The sequence below is a fragment of the Pristiophorus japonicus genome, chromosome 10, assembly GCF_044704955.1.
Source record: "Pristiophorus japonicus isolate sPriJap1 chromosome 10, sPriJap1.hap1, whole genome shotgun sequence".
Taxonomy (NCBI): Eukaryota; Metazoa; Chordata; class Chondrichthyes; family Pristiophoridae; genus Pristiophorus; species Pristiophorus japonicus.
Window position 1 is genome coordinate 106095019 of NC_091986.1, and position 23593 is coordinate 106118611.

Sequence of the window (23593 nt, forward strand, 5' to 3'; positions counted from 1 at the left end):
GCATCGCAGCGCTCGATTCCCGCGATTCAGGAGGTCAGGGGTCATCATTACATGCGCAGAAGAGGAGACAGAGAGAGAGGGAGCAGAGAGGGACTGAAAGCGTGTGTGGGTATGGTGTGTGCTTGTTTGGCTGTTATGGGAGGCATAAGGGAGATTCACCAGCAGCAAAAAGCCTACTAAGTACCAAGAACATAGTTGGCACCGAGTTTTTGTCCAACAAATAATTCATAACATGGAAGGGATGGAGGAGGCCCTGGAGCTGGTAGCCAGGAACACTGGTGGCAGAGGGCTCCCAGTGGTCCCGGAGCGCGGCACTGCACCCCAAGGTGCCGCACCCCCATTGCCAACAAAACATGAGAGCCAGGAGCAACATCTTGCTTCTGGCTCGGAGCACGTTCCCACTTCCGGACCATCCTCTCCCGTATCCATCCAAGCAGAGGTTCTGCCATCATCTCCCCCAATGAAGCAGCACCTGAGGAGCTCCTCAGCCAGGCAGCTTGGAGTGAGGAGGGGAAGGGGTAGAGGTGGGGAGGAGAAGCGGGGAGGGGGAAGGAAAGTGAGGTGCATGTCCGCAGGTGTTGTCTGGGGCACATTTTTAGGTTGCTGCTGCTTTTTTGATGGGAGGGTCGGGGCAAGGGCAAGGAGGCTACCTCATTGGTTTGCATTTGTGTTCTGTTTTGCTGGAAATGGGGACCATTGTAATGATGTAAATGTGATAAATTTGTTGTGGGTGGGGCGGGTGAGGTGGGGTGGTTTTTACAGTTATGATTTCAGACAAATGGTCGGATTAAATGTTTTTTATTTAACATAACCTTGTTGCGCATTGTCTCAGATAGCTACACCGTTACACGCTGGTGATTCCTTAACATGAAAGGGTATAATTACACTTAACTTGAATCAACTTAAACTTTAACTGTCACCAAGGTGATGCCCACCATTGATGTATGACCTGCACACCCAGCAGTGTGTCAGCTTTGTAAATACCACCAACATTCTTTCAAACAAAGCGCTCATTTATGAGCTCCTGACATAAGAGTCTTGCAGCTATGATGCCACCCTGCGGTCTAGAGGGGGGCAGGGGCATGGTTTCAGCGTCAGCCTGATTATTTGGCCAGATGTCAGCATCCATCTCCTCGTCCTCCTCTTCCTCTTTCTCCTGAGGTGGACCGTCAGACTCTTCTGGCAATTCTTGTCCCCTCCTGATAACCAAGTTGTGCAGCATGCAGCACACTACCACAAATTGAGCTACCTGCTCAGGGTGGTATTGGAGCTCATCTCCTGAGTGGTCCAGGCATCTAAAGTGCTGCGTAATCACTCCAATGCTTTTCTCGACGATATTGCGAGTGTCTCTGAGGCTCTCGTTGTATCGCTTCTCGGCTTTGGCAGAAAACGCTAGTAGTGAGGTTGGGGATGGCATCAAACAGAAAATTAGGGATGCGTGCAATAAAGGTACAGCAGTTATCATGGGCGACTTTAATCTACATATAGATTGGGCTAGCCAAGCTGGTAGCAATGCGGTGGAGGAGGATTTCCTAGAGTGTATTAGGGATGGCTTTCTAGACCAATATGTCAAGGAACCAACTAGAGAGCTGGCCATCCTAGATTGGGTGTTGTGTAATGAGAGAGGACTAATTAGCAATCTTGTTGTGCAAGGCCCCCTGGGGAAGAGTGACCGTAATATGGTAGAATTCTTTATTAAAATGGAGAGTGACACAGTTAATTCAGAGACTAGGGTCCTGAACTTAAGGAAAGGTAACTTCAATGGTATGAGACATGAATTGACTAGGATAGACTGGCAAATGATACTTAAAGGGTTGACAGTGGATAGGCAATGGCAGACATTTATAGATTACATAGATGAACTTCAACAATTGTACATCCATGTCTGGAGTAAAAATAAAACGAGGATGGTAGCTCAATGGTGGCTAACAAGGGAAATTAGGGATAATGTTAAATTCAAGGAAGAGGCTTATAAATTGGCCAGAAAAAGCAGCAAACATGAGAGAAATTTAGAATCCAGCAGAGGAGGACAAAGGGTTTAATTAGGAGGGGGAAAATAGAGTATGAGAGGAAGCTTGTTGGGAACATAAAAACTGACTGCAAAAACTTCTATACATTTGTGAAGAGAAAAAGATTAGTGAAGACCAACGTAGGTCCTATGCAGTCAGAATTAGGTGAATTTATAATGGGAACAAAGAAGTGGCAGACCAATTGAACAAATACTTTGAATCTATCTTCATTAAGGAAGACACAAATCACCTTCCGGAAATACTAGGGGTTCGAGGGTCTAGTGAAAAGGAGGAACTGAAGGAAATCCTTACTGGTCAGGAAATTGTGTTAGGGAAATTGATGGGATTGAAGGCCGATAAATCACCAGGGCCTGATAGGCTGCATCCCAGAGAAATAGTGGATGCATTGGTGATAATTTTCCAACATTCTATTGACTCTGGATCAGTTCCTATGGACTGGAGGGTAGCTAATGTAACACCACTTTTTAAAAAAGGAGGGAAAGAGAAAACAGGGAATTATAGACCGGTTAGCCTGACATCGGTAGTGGGGAAAATGTTGGAATCAATTATTAAAGATGAAATAGCAGCGCATTTGGAAAGCAGTGACAGGATCGGTCCAAGTCAACATGGATTTATGAAAGGGAAATCATGCTTGACAAATCTCCTAGAATGTTTTGAGGATGTAACAGGTAGAGTGGACAAGGGAGAACCAGTGGATGTGGCGTATTTGGACTTTCAAAAGGCTTTTGACAAGGTCCCACACAAGAGATTAGTGTGCAAAATTAAAGCACATGGTATTGGGGGTAATGTATTGACGTGGATAGAGAACTGGTTGGCAGACAGGGAGTAGAGAGTCGGAATAAACAGGTCCTTTTCAGAATGGCAGGAAGTGACAAGTGGGGTGCGCAGGGTTCAGTGCTGGGACCCCAGCTATTTACAATATACATCAATGATTTAGATGAAGTAATTGAATGTAATATCTCCAAGTTTGCAGATGGCACTAAGCTGGGTGGTGGTGTGAGCTGTGAGGAGGATGCTAAGAGGCTGCAGGGTGACTTGAACAGGTTAGGTGAGTAGGCAAATGCATGGCAGATGCAGTATAATGTGGATAAATGTGAGGTTATCCACTTTGGTGGCAAAAACAAGAAGACAGAATATTATCTGAATGGTGACAGATTAGGAAAAGGGGAGATGCAAAGAGACCTGGGTACATCAGTCATTGAAGTTTGGCATGCAGCTACAGCAGGTGGTGAAGAAGGCAAATGGCATGTTGGCCTTCATAGCTAGAGGATTTGAGTATAGGAGCAGAGAGGTCTTACTGCAGTTGTACAGAGCCTTGGTGAAGCCACACCCGGAATATTGTGTTCTGTTTTGGTCTCCTAATCTGAGGAAGGACGTTCTTGCTATTGAGCGGGTACAGCAAAGGTTCACCAGATTGATTCCTGGGATGGCAGGACTGACATATGAGGAGAGACTGGATCAACTGGGCTTGTATCCAATGGAGTTTAGAAGAATGAGAGGGGATCTCATAGAAACATATAAACTTCTGTCGGGATTGGACAGGTTAGAGGCAGGAAGAATGTTCCCATTGCTGGGGAGTTCCAGAACCAGGGCTCACAGTCTAAGTATAAGAGGTAAGCCATTTAGGACTGAGATGAGGAGAAATTTCTTCACTCAGAGAGTGGTTAACCTGTGGAATTCTCTGCCGCAGAAAGTTGCTAAGGCCAGTTCGTTAGATATATTCAAAAGGGAGTTTGATATGGCCCTTACGGTCAAAGGGATCAAGGGGTATGGAGAGAAAGCAGGAAAGGGGTACTGAGGTTGAATGATCAGCCATGATATAATTGAATGGCGGTGCAGGCTCGAAGGGCTGAATGGCCTGCTCCTGCACCTAATTTCTATGTTTCTATGTGTCGGTGTCATGCAGGGAGGTCATCAACCAGGTGGCAAGGCCATATCCTTTGTCACTAAGCATCTAGCATTTACCTGGTGGCTGATTGGTAAACAGGTCAGATACAGTGCTCTTACGCAGAATGTGAGCATCATGGATGCTGCCCGGAAATTTAGCATTCACTGCCATAATAATTTGCTGGTGGTTGACAACGAGTTGCACATTCAGGGAGTGGAATCCCTTGCGGTTCCTGAAAACCTCTGCATCCTGAAAAGGTGCCCGCATCGCGATGTGCATACAGTCTATTGCTCCCTGCACCTTGGGGAAGTTTTCAATTCTGGAGAATCTTAGAGCCCTCTCACTCTGTGCCTCCCTGGTCATAGGGAAGCTGATCAAGTCCCTCCTGCGTGCGTATAGGGCTTCAGTGACCTGTCTAATGCAGCAATGTGTGGCATGCTGAGATATACCGCAAATGTCGCTAGCTGAGGCCTGAAAGGAACCCGACGCTTAGAACGACAGTGCCGTGGTGACCTTGACCACGTCAGACAGTGCAGTCCTGATGGTGCTGGCAGGCTGCAGATCTCCCCTTATGAGCTGGCATAACTCATTGATAACCTCTTTGTGGAGGCGCAGTCTCCTAAGGCAGGTGGTGTTGCACAAGTTTAGGTAAGACTGCTACTGCCTGTACTTGTGGGGGGTGTAACGTCTGGTCCTCCTCATCAGTCTGTCATGTCTTATATTGTCACATGATGCTGTCGAGTGTACCTTCTGCCATCTTGAGTTTGCAGCATGTGAGTGGTCATCAAGATAGGGTGAGAAATGGCAGGCCCCATTCCAATAGCTATCTGTTTTCCGCCGATTGTTCACAAAGAATGAATGTCCCCAATAAGACACCTATTAAATTCCAATCGTCCACAGTATGAAAAGATGTTTGTTCAGATGTTCACATCATCACAAAACACCTCCAGAGTACATCCGAACTCCCCCGAGGTTGAAGCAGAGCAGCCTTTTAAATGATGCAACCTGCAATTTAGAACATGGCCTCCATACTGCTGTGAGTAGTTCCAGTTAGTTCAACTTTTTCATAGCGGTTTTTTAAGTGAGCGATATTGTCAGCGAGATGTGTGCGAGGTGCTGAAAGTAAGGATGGGCGATATACTGTGCGTTAGTTTTGGCAAATGTGATCTTTATAGCAAAAAACAGTGGGCAGTCGGTATTATTATATCTCGCCGTTAATTATGTGCTGAAAGTAACGCTGGCTGATATGGGCATTGGGTTCACCCATTCTGATGATTCCGCCCCAAAAAAGTGGGCGGGCGATATTTTTTCCCGGCGTTACGTACATGGCGAAAGTAACGCTCGGCGACAGTTTCCATTTTGTGGCTAAATGGGCGATATCTGGGCGTTACACCTCATTTCAGCATTCAGATGGATGTTAAGTGGCGGTTATGCATGCCAAAATAATGGAAAATCTAGCCCAATATCCTGTAAAGTTTAGGAACAGATAAAATGAAAGCGGCTAATGAGAGCCCCAGTGATTCAGTTCACTAATGTTGTGCCACATAATGTGAGGATATGCAATCTTTGCCATTATTTTCCACAAATTGCTGGATTCACATTATTCAGGATGTAAGTTGAATGCCTATCAACAAACAACTGATTGACTGAAGACAAAGGGCCGATATTTACTGGGACCGGGTTTCAGAGCAGGAGGGGGTGATGGAGGATTTATGGAACACCGTGGAGTTTTATCCGTACTTGTTATTTTATTAACAGGTTCCCCGCTCGAAAGTCAGCCTTATTGACAGGCTGTCACACAGATAGGTTGCCCGCTCTCCGTTCTACCTCCATTTAAACCAGAGAAGGATGTACCAGTGGGTAGGGACCAGAGACTGCCCATGATGCCTAAATTCTGCCTATTTGGCCTCCTATCTCTTTGGCGGAATGCCTGATTCTCCTTTTCCTCCTCAGCAGAGGGACAGGCCCAAGGGACACCTCATTGGTTTTCAAACCTGTCTGCAACACTAAATTTGAAAAAAGCTTTAAGAAATTTGAATACACTGAAAAAGACACTTAGAAAATTTTAACACAAAGGCCTAGAAATTTGATGTGACCCGAAAACGGGCACGGGTAAAGCAATGTGCGACTACTCCGCGCCCGTTTCTTCCGATGCAGGCAACGTGCAAACTTCATACTGCCTGTTAATTTAAATGGCAGCAGCGTGCAACCCAATGCTAAACGTGCTGTTGAGTGGCTGCAAACCTCAGCAGGGGGCCGAAGTTCTTGCAAGGCTAGCACCAATGAAAACTAGCTTGCATTTCTTAAAGCCAGCTTGCACCTCTTAAGGGGGAGGTGCATTTTTGCTGAAGCAGGTACTGGAGGTTATTGTACGGGAGTGTGTGACTCACAGTAAGAGTGAAGATGGCACAACATGACAGAGAAAGGGCTCCCAAATTTTTATGCACGACTCGAAGCCCTGGTGCAGGAGGTGGACAGGAGGAGAGGTGTCCTCTAGCCACAGGGGGCCAGGAGGCCCTCCAGACACACGCTGAGAAGGGAATGGGAGCAGATAGTCATCACAGTTAGTGCATGCAGTGTAGCCCCAAGGACTGGATGCAATGCAGAAAAAAGTTTAATGACCTCACACGAGCGATCAAGATTTGTGAATTCATCTTCAAAAGCCATATGTCAACATCTGCACCACTAACCTCACACACTGCACCTTCATTATTAACCTGCCAACAATCTCTATCAATTATGACTCATAGCTCACATTCAAAGCTTCATCACACATTTACCACTGCTGCAAGCCTCACACCCACATCTCACACACTGCAACTATTCAACTATGACAGGCACATCACCCAAATACATTGAACCACGCTCACTGACACACGTCACTTTCTCTTACAGGACAAGGCGGCACACAACCGGAGGCAGCAGTATCTAACCGGCGGGGAACAAGTTTGCCTGCTTGACCTAACCCCCATGGAGGAGACAGTCCTGAGATAATTGGAGCAGCCATCGCTGAGCTTGTAGCCGGCGGCAGGGCTGAAACTTTGATGGGACACCCTACAGACGAAGGCTATGCACAATGAAATTCTTGGTGCATTGGCATAATTTATATTATTGTACAGTAAAAGTTAGATTAAACTTAAAATTTAGTGTAGAAAGCAAACTTTCAACAACAGTACCATGAACAAACCCTTTCACACTAGAAAGCAGCTGTGAGTACTGAATAGTTATTGCAGGATTTCCATGAGTTTTAATCAGCCTCCTCAATTGCCGTTGTGTTCTCGCGTTGTTCTCAATGGCAAGATTCAGGAAGCCCGGGAAACCCGTGGATGCAATGTTAAACTTAAAAGTGTATTGAAATATCACTCCAATTGAGTGATTAGCATATGTTAATAGACAACCCGCTTATCCTGAGGATGTTGCGCGCAACCAGCCTAACACGCCCGAGTTAAACGCACAAATCAGGACTTTATCGGGCGGGAAAGTGGAGTTGAGGTCGATGATCAGCCATGATCTTATTGAATGGCGGAGCAGGCTCGAGGGGCCGTAAGGTCCTACTCCTGCTCCTATTTCTTATTAATGTGCCCAGGGTCCCTTTAAGAATCCTAGCTTAAAACACGTCATGAATGATGGCATCAGACCCACTCTGTCTATTTGGAGCATGGCGGCATACCACTCCAGGGAGCAGCACGTCCTGGAGCAGGAGAGCAATGGCAGCGAAGAGGGTGACTGGATTGGACGTCACCAAGATCCAAGTTGTTGATTGGAGTGTGGCCAGGTACTGCAGGAGCGGCGAGTTCAGGGCGAAGGAGCGGCGAGAGATTGTAGAGGGAGGGCGAGGGCCCAGGAGCAGCATAGGCCAGCCCACACTGTGACATGTGTGGTCTGTGCAGCAAAGCAGGTCTCCAGTTGTCTTGGATAACCCTTGCCACTGGACCAAGACCGTGCTCTGTCAAGCCCGTGTGGTGGCTGTTGTGCAACGGCCAAGACACGTTAAAAATATCCACGCACAGGCATATTCCACCCTTCAAGATTTAGTTCGGGACCTGGAATATTAGGACATTCATTGAAATATCTGTGAACTTTTTGGCATGGAAACAAGTCATCCTCGACTCGCGGGAATGCCTATGATGATCGATTTGGGCTGGGTAATGTGCTCTCGAAAAATGACCTAAATTTGGGAATAGAATACCAGTTTGCACATGATCCTAAGCAAAGATGTATAATGATTTGCGAAGAAAAGAGCAGAAAATTGCAAAAGGGCATAGATAAATTAAGCAAATGGCAGAACAATGGCATGTGCAGTTTAATGTAACATAGTGCGAGGTAGTGTACATGGGCATAAGAACAGGAGTATAATCTAAATAGGGCAGCATGCGGGGATAGGGATTTACGAGTCTGAGTATTTAAATCACTAAAAGGTAGCTCGAAGGTACAAAAGGTGATTTGTAAAAAACAATATAAAAAGCAAACAATTAACTATATAGAGCACTGGTCAAATTTTCCATAAGCATATTGCTTTGGATGACCCAACTTACATAAGATAAACTGGCCTTGACAAAAGTTGTGCAAAGACTCAGCCAGGATGTAAATAATAGGAAATTATTACTGCAATGGTGAATTTTCATCCAGTACTGGCCATGAACACTTCCTAAATAGAACACTGCATTGGAAGAGATGTTGTGATGGGGTAAAGGCTCGGCAGAGCTGAAGGCTACAAGGGACTTGGAGAAAATTGCAGGTGAGGTATCTAGATTATGGCTACGATTGTCAGCACCATAGCACCTGCCTTTTGGTGCTATGGGTAATGTTTTGTGGCCAAAATGGCGGCTGCACTGCACATGTGCATACTTCTGGTGTGGGCTGCGCCCAACACTATTTTGGTGAGGTCACTAGCACAGGTGAGGGAGCTTGTGCTGGAAGAATGCAAATGATACTGATTGTGACATCAGTCAGCGTGTCATCACCATCATCATAGGCAGTCCCTCGGAATCGAGGAAGACTTGCTTCCACTCTAAAAATGAGTCCTTAGGTGGCTGAACAGTCCAATATGAGAGCCACAGTCCCTGTCACAGGTGGGACAGATAGTCGTTGAGGGAAAGGGTGGATGGGACTAGTTTGCCGCATGTTCTTTCCGCTGCCTGCGCTTGATTTTTGCATGCTCTTGGCGATGAGACTCGAGGTGCTCAGCGTCCTCCCGGATGCATTTCCTCCACTTAGGGCAGTCTTTGGCCAGGAACTCCCAGGTGTCGTTGGGGATGTTGCACTTTATCAGGGAGGCTTTGAGGGTGTCCTTGTAACGTTTCCTCTGCCCATCTTTGACTCGCTTGCCATGAACGAGTCCCGAATAGAGCACTTGCTTTGGGAGCCTCGTGTCTGGCATGCAAACAATGTGGCCTGCCCAGCGGAGCTGATCAAGTGTGGTCAGTGCTTCAATGCTGGGGATGTTGGCCTGGTCGAGGACGCTAATGTTGGTGCGTCTGACCTCCCAGGGGATTTGTAGGATCTTGCGGAGACATCGTTGGTGGTATTTTTCCAGTGACTTGAGGTGTCTACTGTACATGGTCCGTATCTCTGAGCCATACAGGAGGGCGGGTATTACTACAGCCCTGTAGACCATGAGCTTGGTGGTGGATTTAAGGGCCTGTTCTTCTAACACTTTCCTCAGGCGGCCAAAGGCTGCACTGGCGTGCTGGAGGTGTTGTTGAATCTCGTCGTCATTGTCTGCTTTTTCTGATTTGACACCAGTGCTGCCATTTGCGCCCTCAATGATGCAGCCAACGCCCTCTCTTAACCTTGTACAGCTAAATACGTGTTCAACAGCAGGAAGAACTCTCAACCAGCGTTATTTAAAGAGATCATCACCTGCTTTCAGATTAGTTGCTGATTGATTTCTACCGGTTCTCGGAGAGTTTGTAGAGGTGTTTCTTGAAGATGCTGAAGTCTCAAGAGTGTAGTGTGGAAGGTTACTTCAAGACTTCTGCTCAGACCAGTTGCTCCCAGACATGGATGCTGTAGTTTGTATCTCCCTTGGCCTGCAGCATGATAGGGAGAATGAGCAGAGGCAACACAGAGGAGGACAAACTACTCGAAGAGGGAGATGGAGGAAGAAGAGCTTTCAGAAGGAGGCCATATCCACCCAGGGTATTCAAGGAGCATTTCTCTTACCTCAGCCTCAGCGAGAAACAGTGCATGTGATGTCTCCGTTTCACTAAGGAGGTGCTCATTGAAATCTTCCTCCTGTTGCAGACAGAACTGCAGCCTCAGAGCAGGGCTAGGATGGCATTGCCAATGGCTGCAAAGATGAGTATATCCATGAATGTTTATTCGTCGGGCTCCTTCAAGGCTGAAGCAGGTGACATTTGTAACATCTCACAGTTCGTCATTCATCATTGCATAAAGGAATTCACTGGCTCTGTATGCAAAGAGAGGTGAATCCATTTCATTCTGCCTTGCCACAGAGAAGCAAGTGGAGTGAGCAGGCAGCTTTGCCAGGATAGCAGGCTTATTCATGGTACAGATGACTGACACACGTTGCTTTGCGGGTGCCCCATGTGAACTCGCAGATGTACCACAATCGGAAGGGATTCCACTCCCTCAATGTCCAGCTAGTGTGAGACCATACTCAGCGAATCATGCAAGCCAATGCTCGGTATCTTGGCAGCAGCCATGATGCCTTCATTCTGTGGTAGTCCATTGTACATCTGCTTTTTAGCCACCACAACAAACCAGAGGGTGGCTACTGGACAACAAGAGCTATCCACTGACCAGCAACCCAACCACATGTGGGCACCATGCATATAATGAAAGCCATGCTGCCACACAGAGTTTGTCCAAACAGATCATTGGGATCATTAAACAACTCTTCCACAGCCTGGACCGCTCTGGAGGTGCCCTGCAGTACTGGCTAGAATGCATCTCAAGATTTGTTGTGGTCTAACGTCACCATCATGGAGGCACAACCCTTGCCACCAGGTATACGGCAAAGAGCTGAGGAGTAGGAGCAAGCTGAAGAGGTGGAGAAAGGGAGGAGGCAACCAAGACAGTTCCGTTCTGGCCGGCTGTCCGTGATCAACTGATCTGACTGCGGTACCAGAGAACGTAACCCCAATTCCTCATTCACCCACAGACCCACCTTACCTTCCTTCAGTTATGGACCATCACAGCATCCTCTTGGCCACAATGCTACAATAAAAGCCACAACAAAAGCATTCCAAGCCAACTTTATACATCAATCCATCTAATATTACATAACATTAAAGTCAAATAATCACCCTTGAGCAATCCCATAATGCCTGTCTTCCGTGTGCCTTTGCCTGTCCCAGTGCTCCTACACAGTGCTACCCCAGTGGATGCAAAATAGCTGCTGGAATGCTGCTGACTTTCAGTGGGGGAGACTGTAGATGGCCTTGCAGGACGACCTCAAACAGCTCTGGGCCTAGCAGGCCCGGCTGCAGACTGTACTATCTCAGCATGGGCGGCAGCACTCTGGGCTGGCTGGCAGACCGGCAATAGCAAGGGCACAGGCAAAGTGACAGTGGTGGGAGGATGAATGCTGACAGCCTGAGAGGCCAGCAGGTTCGTGCTCCATCGAGCCATTGCCACTCCCCCGGGCGGCGCCTCAGCTATTCTAGTAATCTGTTGGAGAACAGTTTGCTGGACTGCTGTGACACCCTGCCAGCCCCTTTCAACACTGGTAACTGCACCCATGATGGCAGCAGTCTGTGTTTGCATGGCAGCAAGCTGATCTTGCTTGATAGAAGTATGAGCTTCCATTGCAGCACCCAGACGTTGGGTGGTTTCTGCTAGTGCTGCAATGGAACCTGAGACATCGGCCATCAGATGCTGCATCATGATGGGTCCACAAGTGCTCCAATGGAATTGCCCATTACTTCTATGCTGGAAAGGATGGGCTCCAAGTTCTGTGCAAAGCCCTATGCAAGGTTGGTGCCAGACTCCTCCATGCTCCTTGACATTGCACTCAGGCTTTCTGACAGTAAGTGGGCAAACACATGGCAGATGCAGTATAACGTGGATAAATATGAAGTTATCCTCTTTGGTAGGAAAAACATAAAGACAAAGTATTATTTAAATGGTGATAGCTTGGAAAATGTTGATGTATAGAGGGACCTGGGTATCCTTGTACACCAGTCATTGAAAGCAAACATGCAGGTGCAGCAAGGCAAATGGTATGTTGGCCTTCATTGCAAGAGGATTTGAGTGCAGGAGCAAGGATGTCTTACTACAGTTATACAGGCCTTGGTGAGACCACACCTGGAGTATTGTATGCGGTTTTGGTCTCCTTACCTCAGAAAGGATATACTTGCCATAGAGGGAATGCAACGAAGGTTCACCAGACTGATTCCTGGGATGGCAGGACTATCGTATGAGGAGAGATTGGGTCGACTAGGCCTGTATTCACTAGAGTTTAGAAGAATGAGGGGGGATCTCATTGAAACGTATAAAATTTTGATGGGGCTGGACAGACTGGATGCAGGGAGGATATTTCCCCTGGCTGGGAAGTCTAGAACAAGGGATCACAGTCTCAGGATACGGGGTAGGAAATTTAAGACTGAGATGAGAAGAAATTTCTTCACTCAGAGGGTGATGAACCTCTACCACAGAAGGCTGTGGAGGCCAAGTCACTGAATATATTCAAGAAGGAGATAGATAGATTTCTAGACACAAAAGGCATCAAGAAGGGGTATGGGGAGAAAGCGGGAATATGGTATTGATAGATCAGCCATGATCGTATTGAAGGGCTGAATAGCCTACTACTGCTCCTATTTTCTATATAGGAGTGACAAAGAAATATTTAAATAATATCATTAAGTAATATGACTCCATCTACAAATATGATCAAGAACATAATTTAGAAAGTACATTAATTGGGAAGTTATTGGTGCTTTAGTCATAAATCTATAGACTTTTGTATCTGTAACTTCCAGAAATAAAAGGTGCGTGTGTATAGGTAATACATACAATTAAGCAGATTTTAAATGTAATTGTAAAGGGGTGGATTTACAATCTTATGCAAGTTCAGCGGAAGAGCTGCGGAATCTCTGAAAAATAGTGTGAGCGTGCTTACAATGTCTTTTTGGTATTTCTGTAGCTGAAGTTAGCAATGGGCAAGTGAGAGAATCTCCACAGAAATTCGCCCTAAAGTCTCAGACTGAAAAATTAAATCAGTCATATTCAGGGACTGAAAGCAAATTGAACCAGTGGAATGAGTGATGAGAATGAAATTGTTATGGTTGACTTGATTTAATGTGTAATTGGACAATCGCAGTATACTGTGAGAAAAACAGGACCATAAACAACACAAAAATGTAGTTAAATAGTATATGTCATTTTTTACAGTGTAGGTCAATTCACTGCAATTACTGTTGAGTTGGAAGGCAACAACCGAGAATGGCAAGTGAAAAATGTATTTCCTTCACCATCCACGTTAGCACTTATATCCTTTCAGGAATTTATGAATTAACATTTACCAGTAGCTTTTCAAGTAGAACAGAATCTCCATCAATCTGTTAGCTGATGTAATCAACATGTTTTTAATTTGGGTTGTTTTCCATGCTGTAATCAGCTGAAGCAATGGCCACGGAACTCACGCCTCAGGTTGACAGATGTGATTCCCGAGCTGCGTGAATCCGGGGACCATGCAGGGAAATTTAAAAAGTAGGGGGAAAAAGCTCTTAAGTGCCTATAAAGTACCTCATAATGATTTCAATTGGGTCCCTCGCCGCTGCAGGTCGGGTCGGTTCCACGATGACAGACCCGCCTGTGGGAAAGGTGCACAGGAGTGAGATGACAGCGGGTTTCCAACCCACTCTCAAAAAAAACAACTTTCCCACCCGACCCATCACCAATCGTGTTCGTTACCACCATGGAAAATTCAGGCCTGTGTCTCCTATTCATATCCAGTTTCCTATTCATGTCATTAAGTTGCCTTCAGTTCCATGCACCTCAATCTTAATCAGCAATCTATATTATCAAATGCCCCCTGAAAATTCTGTATACGACATCCCCGGCCTCAGCACCACCCAGAACCCTGCATAACTTACATCTACAGTGGGGTTAAAATCACCCTCATAGGCTATCACTGAGCAAACTGAAACTGAAGATATTGTGAATCACTATTCATTATTTTTTATTAGTTCTGTTTCATTTTACCACGGTAAGCAATAGTACAAAGATGAATGAATTTATCTTGTGAATGGTGTGTTACCAGATATTTACAGGGAGGCAGTGGGGGATGCATGTTTGCGGGGAGAATCCTGGAAATGCCAGGAAGACAGAGGTCCTTTTGAATTTAACAGCAGGACCTCATTATCATTTTTTAAATTCTGTTTCCTGCCCAGCAGCCGACCAGATATAGATATCTGACAGAAAAGAATGGGATAATATTATGCGCAGACAAGATGGACTAGTGATCTTCACCTAACTAAACCATGTTACATTGCTATTAAATAACGTGTGATTGATTCCACAGTCCTTAGTACCAAATTCAAATAATTTTCTAAAAACTAAAATTAGATCAAAGGCCACCAGCGATGCTATGATTTGACAGGCTGTCAATGCCTGCTGCAGAAAATCTCTACTCCCACTCTTGACCAACTTCTCTTTCCTTCCATTATGGAATCAGGCAGATACCTTTAAAGGCATGCTCTCTGAACTGCCTGATTTTCTGATATATGCTGCGTCCAGACAATTCTGTGCATCTGGCTGCAGACCCAGAAATCTTTAGGCTGGATTTTACAAATATCGGCAAGTCCGAAGTGGGCGACGTTGGTGGCGGGTCCCGACCTCGCTGCTGGCTCCATCCCGGCCTCTGAAATGAATTTACTGTGATTGGGCTCGTTAGGCCAGCTCAGCGCATTTTCCGGCCAATTAGAGGAAGCGCGTCTAGTGACATCATTTGATGACTCGTCAACAGCCGGTTTCCTTAAAAGGACGATGGCCAACTTTCTTTTGACATTTGTGCTGTCAGTGTTCTACAGCATTGAGGTGCTGCAAACACTGACAAGCACTGCACAGAGGTGCAGGACTGCACCCAGGCTCTCCCATGACACCCTCCATATGCTTATGGAGGGAGTCATAGCACACAGGGAGGTCCTCTTCCCTTCCCATGGGTGGAAGATACTTCCCCAGGAGATCAACGCAGCCTGCTTGCACATTGCACAGGAGGACACAAGCAGGGATGTTATCAGGAGGGCCAGGCAGCAGTGGCGCAAACCTTTCAATGATCTCAGTAGATCATGAAATGTTAATGCAAAGCCACACGCAACCTCACCCTGCTATGCCACTCATCACATCCCCATCACTCTGCCTTCCCTACCCTACTCCTGCACATCCTTTCTCACACCAACTTACCTTGAACCTCCACCCATCCCTCTTGATCTACATTATCACATCCCCATCTCACTAGCCACCCCTCAAACTCACCCTCATCCTAGTGCATTCATACCAACTAACAACACACAAGGGTAGGCACTTGGGTGTTATCGCCAATGTTCATGTAAAGTTTCTGTTAATGTAATGTCAAACATTGAAACCTTTATTTTCAACACTTTTGTTATTGGACAGATTTAAGTGCACATTTGGAAGTGGCTTCATGAATTGCAGTGAATGGTGAGACCGAGTCAGCATGGATTTATGAAAGGGAAATCAATCTTGACGAATCTTCTGGAATTTTTTGAGGATGTAACTAGTAGAGTGGACAAGGGAGAACCAGTGGATGTGGTGTATTTGGACTTTCAAAAGGCTTTTGACAAGGCCCCGCACAAGAGTTTGGTGTACAAAATCAAAGTGCATGGTATTGGGGGTAATGTACTGACGTGGATAGAGAACTGGTTGGCAGACAGAAAGCAGAGATCAGCCATGATCTTTTTGAATGGCAGTGCAGGCTCGAAGGGCCGAATGGCCTACTCTTGCACCTATTTTCTATGGCCCCAAGTTTCCACATGATTTGCTCCTGATTTTTAGGAGCAACTGGTGTAGAACGGAGTATCTTTGAAATCGGTATTCTCCACATTGAGTGTGCTCCAGTTCTAGTCAGTTAGAACAGTTTCACTTTTGAACAGAATTTTTTTTTCAAAAGGGGGCGTGTCCGGCCACTTACGCCTGTTTTCAAAGTTTCCACAGTGAAAACTTACTCCAAACTAACTTAGAATGGAGTAAGTGAAGATTTTTGTACGCTGGAAAAAACCTTGTCTACACTTTAGAAAATCAGGCGTAGGTTACAAATTAGACGTAGGGAATGAGGTGGGGGGGAGGGGGGGGGGAAGGGAAGTCATTAAATTGTACAATCAATCCTTAGTTATACTTATACAAAAATTATACAAATAAATCAAACCTGAATAAAAATGTATAAGCAAAGAAAATATTAAATAAACCATCTTCCTACCTGTGTGAAACAGCAGCAGCTGCTGTGCTTCAGGCAGGCCTTTCATGTTGGAGACAGGCAGGGGTGTGGCGTCAGTGTCTCGTCTCGATGGCAGCGGCAGGCAGCAAACAGCCTTCGAGCTGAGCTGCGGTGCTTGAGACAGGCCTTCATTCCCCGCGAAGATGCAGCACCCGGACGGACTTGAGGCCATTCGGCTATGGGATTGCAGCGGCGTCAGTGGCTGGCCGGGAGCCGAAGAATGAACACAGGACACACGCAGCTGCAGATTTAAAATTCTTTAGGCCGTTCGGCCACGCTTATGGGGCGGCGTCAGTGGCTCGAAGGCAGCCGAAGAATCAGGAGCGGACGTGAGGCCATTCGGTCATGGGATTGTAGCGGCGTCAGTGGCTGGTCGGGAGCTGAAGAAAGAACAGCAGCAGCCTTTGAGCTGTGAGGGGGACTGACTGAGGCCATTCGGCCATGGGATTGTAGCGGCGTCAGTGGCTGGCCGGGAGCCGAAGAAAGAACAGCAGCAGCCTTTGAGCTGTGAGGGGGACTGACTGAGGCCATTTGGACAGGGAGAGGCAGCCACATCGACATCTTTATATTTAAATTTGCAGAATGGGTGCACCACATATTATGCAATGGTTTGCTTCCTCATGCAATAAATTCTTTGTTCTTGGTGGATGTTGATCCATTGCAAAGTTGAATTGGCACTTTTATTTCTCCAAACACACAGTCCTTAATTTGCAGGCACCGGTTCTGCAAGTTTAGCAGTGAAAAGCTGAACTCGCTGATTTCAGCAGGTGATTTATTCAGCAGTGCTGCTAAAAGCACTCCCTCACACACAGAAATATCAAGAAAATTAAAATACAAGCCTTTGCAGGAGTCCAAGAAACAAATCTTCACTTTTTCTGCAGTACTTTTAAAAATGGCCGAGTGCCAATGTTTACTTCAGACTGCGCATGCGCGAACGCTCCAACGCGCACACGCAGGGTTGCCGGCACCAAGAAGCCTCATTTCAATTGTACCCGCCCCCTCCTACTTACAAAATCGGTGCGAGTGGTAGACTCCGCCCCCTGTGCGCCGCGCCAAGCAGACATTGAGCTCCAAGGAGCTCGAGAATACCGCACTTTTTTTCTGGCGCCGTTTTCGGTGCGAAAAACAGGCGCCCAGCTCTGAGGTGCGCCATTTTCGCCGCGTGTGGAAACTTGGGGCCTATGTTTCTATAACGGTACCCCCGCAATGGTGATGAGTGTGAAAGGAATGGCTTGGTCATTCTAGGTGCTTTATGGTGTGGTGTGGGGTGGTGCCAGCCTCTCGCATCTTATGGCAGCATCAAGTGAAGTAAATTTGGCCATGGTGAAGCCATCCCTTGCCTCCTGGGCAGCAATGTAGTTGTGTACTGATGTCCTGTGTAGCATCAGTTGATTGCAGAGAAGGTTGGTGTCATTGGTGGTGCTGCTGATGTGCCTGGTGTCACTGGTGTCACTGGGGCTGATTGTGGTGGGATTCCGAGGATCAAAGTGAGTGAGTTTCAAGGGCACCCAGGCTGATGGAATAGATGGCAGGTGAAGTAGAAATGACTGAAGTGACCTGTCAATGGTGGGTGAGGTAATGAGGCCAGAATAGATGGAGATTTGTGTAAAGACTTGCAGCATCCTGAATCTGTAGTGGAAAGGCAGTTGAGAGGAGCTAGTGGTTAAGTGAACATTTCTCAATCAGCTGGGAGCTTTGACTTGACATTTGAAGCTGTCAACTCATCAGCTGATTCAATGGCCACTGACCTCCCACCTCAACTTCACAGACGAGGTTTAGGCACAGCGGGAAACTAGTGAACGTTCTGTCAAATCCAAAAACCTAGGGAAGAAACCATTTTGTAAGTGCCTGTAAACAAACCACTAATGATTTTATTTGCCTCCCCATGCCTATGTGTCGGGTCTGCTGAGCGCTGACAGATACGACATTAGATAAAGACGCTTGGCAGTGGGGTCCCGACCCGTTGGGGAAAAAACACTTTCCCACCGATCATGCCTGCTAACGCCCGGCAAAATCCATTATTTTTATATGCTTAGGAGTCTAATTTATAGGCATAAAATAGGCGCCTAAGCATCCAATATGGCAGGCAGCATGCATCCTACAATTCATGCAAGAAATGAACCATCTACCATATTGGTAAAAGCTAACGTATAGGTGTCCGGGATCTGTGACAGAAACAGATGTGAGACCCTTTGCATATGCAAGTAGGGGATGAACCCCTATTTCAGCACTCCTTCCCGAAATTGGGCTGTCATGAACACAGGGATTGTTCCCCATGCCCAGTGTGCTCTGGCAGGCCAACGCTATCCAATTTTACCTCCATAATCTTCTGACTTGGAAGTGAGAGCACTACTAATTGAGTCAAGTTTTCACCTAGTAACAAAAGCTACATTCTAAAATCTTTCAGCAATCTGATATGTAGTTTTAAAAATTCTAAATATATGTTTTTAGTTCTACAAAATGCTTTATATGTGTTCCTCTTAACATCTGATTATACATCTGTGTATAAAATATTTTGCACAATTAGCAATGTACTAAATAGACGTTATATATATTTAACGTTTTCTCTGTTTAAATCCTGTGCATCCTTTCTGTTTTTTTTATGCAGGTGCCACAGCTATCTTAATTCCACGTCTTGATTTAGTGATTTCATTTGTTGGAGCAGTCAGCAGTAGTGCTCTGGCCCTCATCTTCCCCCCTTTGCTGGAGATCATCACTTTTTCTGCAGAAGGAATCTCCCTCTGGTTGCTCCTGAAGGACATCTTCATAGCACTCATAGGAATCATTGGCTTTTTGACTGGAACATATGTGACTGTTATGGAGATCATCTACCCAGAGACAGCATCAGTGATTAAACCCACCACAAGTCCCTCCATCTACTTCAACTCTACTGTGCTGAATTCTTGGGCTAATATTTCCAGCTCTTGAACAAAAAGTACTTTAGACCAGCTATATTTAGAGGAATTGTGGAAATTATCTACAGCTATGTATTTTATATTACTATGGGGTGAAAATGGAAATATTACATTGAGTATTTAAGCTCTTCACTGCAATTCCAAAGCTCTTACACACTAACATGTAAGACATAATAGTTGTTGAGAATCTGGTTTAGGCTGCTTTGTAAGTTCTTTTTGGTTGTTTTGAAACTGTTCAAAGCAATGGCCTTTTTTTTCTTAACATATATATTTTGCCTCCTCTCCTCTCCCACTCTGACAATGCTGCTCTTTGGCCATTGGAAAATATAGATAGGTGACATAGGTTGACTAGCAGTCCAGTATTCCTCACTCTTTGTGGGGAAATGTCTTGCTTCTACTCAGCACTTCTCTTAGATAGGCTGTGCTGAGATTAGGAAGCTAAGAGTTTGGGAGTTGCAAACATGAATCAATGTCGTAACGTTCTTTGGTGCAGTGCATTTGCATCATGATATCTTCACCCCTGTGTTTGTGTCTGATTGATTTCTCCATAGAAATTTAAGTCATGTGTAATGCACAAACACATAGATTTGCTTACAGTTTGAAAATGTTCTCACACTACCTTTACAATCCTCTTCTCTAATGTTGTCATTCTGTGAACTAAACAGTATAATGCCTGTCCCTTCAGAGCATAAGGACAACAGCAGAACACCTAACCCAGTACTGGTAAACTGAAAATGGTTAGCGTGATTAAGATTTTGCCTCACTTCAAATGCATTCTGCTAACCTCCTCTACTGCCTCACAACCCCAAAATAAAATGTTTTAAATGCAATTTGGCAACAAACGAGATCTGGTTCTATTTCAGCAGCCTTCATGTGAATATCATGAACAGGCTCAAAGCTGACATGCCAGCCCAGCAGCTCCAGCTGAAAGCTTGCTACACTCCAGTTCTTGGGACAGTGATTTGAACTCAAGCTTCAAATCCATATGTGTGTATTATCAATGGGAAAGTTTTCAAGTTCTCTCTCAAGTCCCAGGATGGAACATACAATAGTGGCTCTATCTTGGCAGAGAGAGGTGAAAATCATCAAGGAATTGTATTCTATCCCATGTTGCTAACACTGATGCCACTCACAGAGGTCCTCAGCTTCAATTGTCCCATCCAGCAGTCTGAAGGAGGTTTGAAGGCAACATAAATAGGAACATTAAAAGGAAAATATTAAAGTAAACATAATTATAGACAAGACATGCAGCTCTTTAATTGAGCTATAATCCTTTAATGTAAAGCACAATTTTCTGGCTCCTTCGTTAATTTGTAGTTCATATAAAATCCTACTTGTAACAAGCTGTTCTTTATTGATCCAAAAGACAGTTTAATAAAGGAGGTGCACTATGCAAAAGAAAATCAAATCTAACAAAGGAGGAGAAGAGGAAGCAAAACGTAGATTTCTGAATACAAGTACAGGTAAAAATGTTATAATTGCAAATGATGTAGCACAGATGTAACAAAATGTAATTGTTGTTGTGGCTCACTGATACCTAGACGAGCTGGGGATGTACAATAGGTTTAAGTATTAGTAGTCTTATCCTTTTAATGAGAAAAATCTAGCAGATAATTCTGAATTTGAGTGTGTGGAAACATCTCACACAATGAATAATAATCAAATTTAGCTAGTTTGGAAATAAGACAGTGTGGAGACATCTACTTGCTTAAGGATTGAATCTATTTCACATTTTTACAAATAACAAAGACAATTATTAGTATTTGTTACTCATTCTGCCAAATTGAACTTTGGAAGCACAGTATTTGTTCATTCTAAAACCCACCCACAATGGTCAGGATGGAGGCTGCACCAGAGTTTATTTAACAGAATCCTCAGCTGCAGTCAAGGAAGTCTCTGGTTAGTGATTTTAGACTGCTTGTGGACGTTTAGACCTATTTCTGGCTGTATTGGCTGCTCCAGTGGAGTTCAAAAATTGTGGAGAGTTATTTTTGGAGCTGTAGGACAATCTCTGCCCAGGGGCTTGTGAATACAGTTACTCTGCCAACGTGAGTGTATGACGCAGTCAGCCATTGAAGCTGGAGGAGGAGGAAGAAGAGCAGTGAGTCAGAGTGCAGAGACCAACAGCTGCTGGAGAAGAGTGTGTAGGAGGGGAGGACACAGGAGGTCTTAAGACAAACCAGTGTACAGGAACAGAAAATCTTACCTCCAGTAAACTGAGGAGCAGCGTATCCAGTGGCATTGTTTCACCAGGGATGCAGTGACTGAGCCATGTCACCAGTTACATCACCAATGCAGCCCGCACCAGATCACACCCTTTGTTGCCTGTGGCTCTGAAGGGTACTGTGGCCTAAATGTCTACACCAACAGATGACATTAACAGTATCAGTCAATTTACAATGCATTGCTGCATCAAGCAGGTGACTGATACTTTCCTCACTAAGCAAAACAAATTCATCTATTTTAGAGGAGGAGCAGCAAAGCAGGAAGACAGGGTTCTGGGCTTGACCAGGATAGCAGGCATGCCTCAGATGCAAGGCACTCAATGTCAGGAGCCTGATCAATAGACACAGAGCAGCACTATTCTCCTCTACCAGAGCTCCAATTGAGCAAACAATTGGCAGCTTGAAACAAAGGTTCCACTGCCTGGATAGGTCTGGAGGTGTTCTTCGATACAGCCTGGAGAGAGAGTCTCCTGAACCGTTGTTGTTTCATTGCACGTTTCATAACTTTGCTAATGGAAATGGTGTGGCAATGTTTGAAATCAAGGGTAAATACTTGTGATTCATGAGAAAAAAGTTGATTTGAGAAAAGGTGGAAACCATGAGAGCTCTCGAACAGGAAATGCTGGAGGATGTGTAGCCTGTGGAGCCATTGAAATCGCTAAAGAATTAAATGAATATATCTTTGGTGGGGTGGAGAATTGACATTGTAATTTGGAGGGAGGAAGAAGTGGAGGCGTAGGAGCAGGAAGAACAGCAGGAAATTAAGGTTGCCAAGGAAGGTCAAGGGTCACTAATCATGCTAACTGCCAAAGATCGAAAGCATTGCATCACTGAGGAATGTTTTGGTTGAATCATCCCTAACCCCTGCACAAACAGTCACTCCTACCATCAGACCCAGTCCTTATACCCTCCAAATGAATGCCCTCAACTTCAACACCAGCATGGGTATTGCTACCGTTTCACTAGGCATGGCCAAATACCAGTCCAAAAAGTGCACAGCAACAAATTAGTTCAAAGCAGGTAATTTTACAATTTGGAACAAATAAATTGTAGAGGAAAGATCACCCTTATGCAAATCCTTACTGCCTGCCTTAAGTATTCTTTTAGCTAGCCTGTTGCTCCTACGAGACACTACCCAGTAGCTACAACAGGTGGAAGGGTGGTGATCATCCACTGAAGTCACTTCAGAAATCCAAGGTGGGCGGCCTCAAGGAGCTCTGGCTGTAGAGGGCTCAGCTGTAGCAACTCAACAGCATCTGGTCAGTCTGGCCCAGCTGGCTGTCTGGCACAAATACAGTAACTGGTTGAAAGGCTGGCGGGGGACCAGGCATACTGTCATCCTGAGACGGGATAGCATATGCTTCATCCATGATGCCACACCCATTCACATGTGGCTGTGCCTCAGTAGTCCCATTGCTCTGTGCGAGAACAAAGTGCATAAGTGATGTGGTGGTTTGGAAGCCCCAATCTGTGCTATGCTTCATGCCATAAACTGGAGGAGATGTTTGAATCCAGAGCCAGAATAGCAGCATAGAGCCATCTGTCACTAAAGGTTCCGTAACTGAGAACCCTGCTGCAGTGTTGAGAGATGATCACATGCTCCATAGTTAATTGTATTGTTTCCAAGCCCTGCGCAATGACCATATACAAACTGGCGGTGACCCCCTCCATACTGCCCAACATTGTGTGAAATCTCCCTGGCAGGCAGCCCGATGCATTGAACATTTGGTGGTGCAATCTTCTATATGCTGGGCCCTTAAAGTCTTCATATGTGCCCTACTCGGATGCGAGCTTGCCCTCCAGTGAGCTGATTCTTGGACCATCTTAAATCACTGTTCTTGCTCCTGCACACTTAAGCTAGTTGAATTTCCAAGTGCAGACCCCTCTAACTGACCCTCTAAACTATGCGGGGGACAATTTCTGATATGCCTGTAAGGGTAATATCGAGTAATGGTGTGTCATCAGGAGGGCTGTTCTCCTCTTCCTCTGCTACAACTGCACCCGTGACTTGTGATGGACTTAGAAAGAGAAGTGAGGGATAAGGATTAGCAGAAACAGCCGATTAGGAGCTCAGAGCAACACCACTTTGTCATGCAGAGTGTGTGAGGAAGAGA

The 23593-nt window shown here is 45.5% G+C and overlaps 1 protein-coding gene across 1 annotated transcript in view; it reads left to right on the plus strand.

The window, feature by feature from the left end:
- slc36a4 (solute carrier family 36 member 4) overlaps window positions 1–19400 on the plus strand; it is a 457837-nt gene extending 438437 nt beyond the window's left edge. Inside the window, exon 12 of the mRNA XM_070891988.1 lies at window positions 18948–19400. Within this exon, the coding sequence (XP_070748089.1) occupies window positions 18948–19267 (320 nt within the window). The 3' untranslated portion in view covers window positions 19268–19400. The remainder of the gene's footprint in view (window positions 1–18947) is intronic.
- Window positions 19401–23593: the final 4193 nt, after the last annotated feature.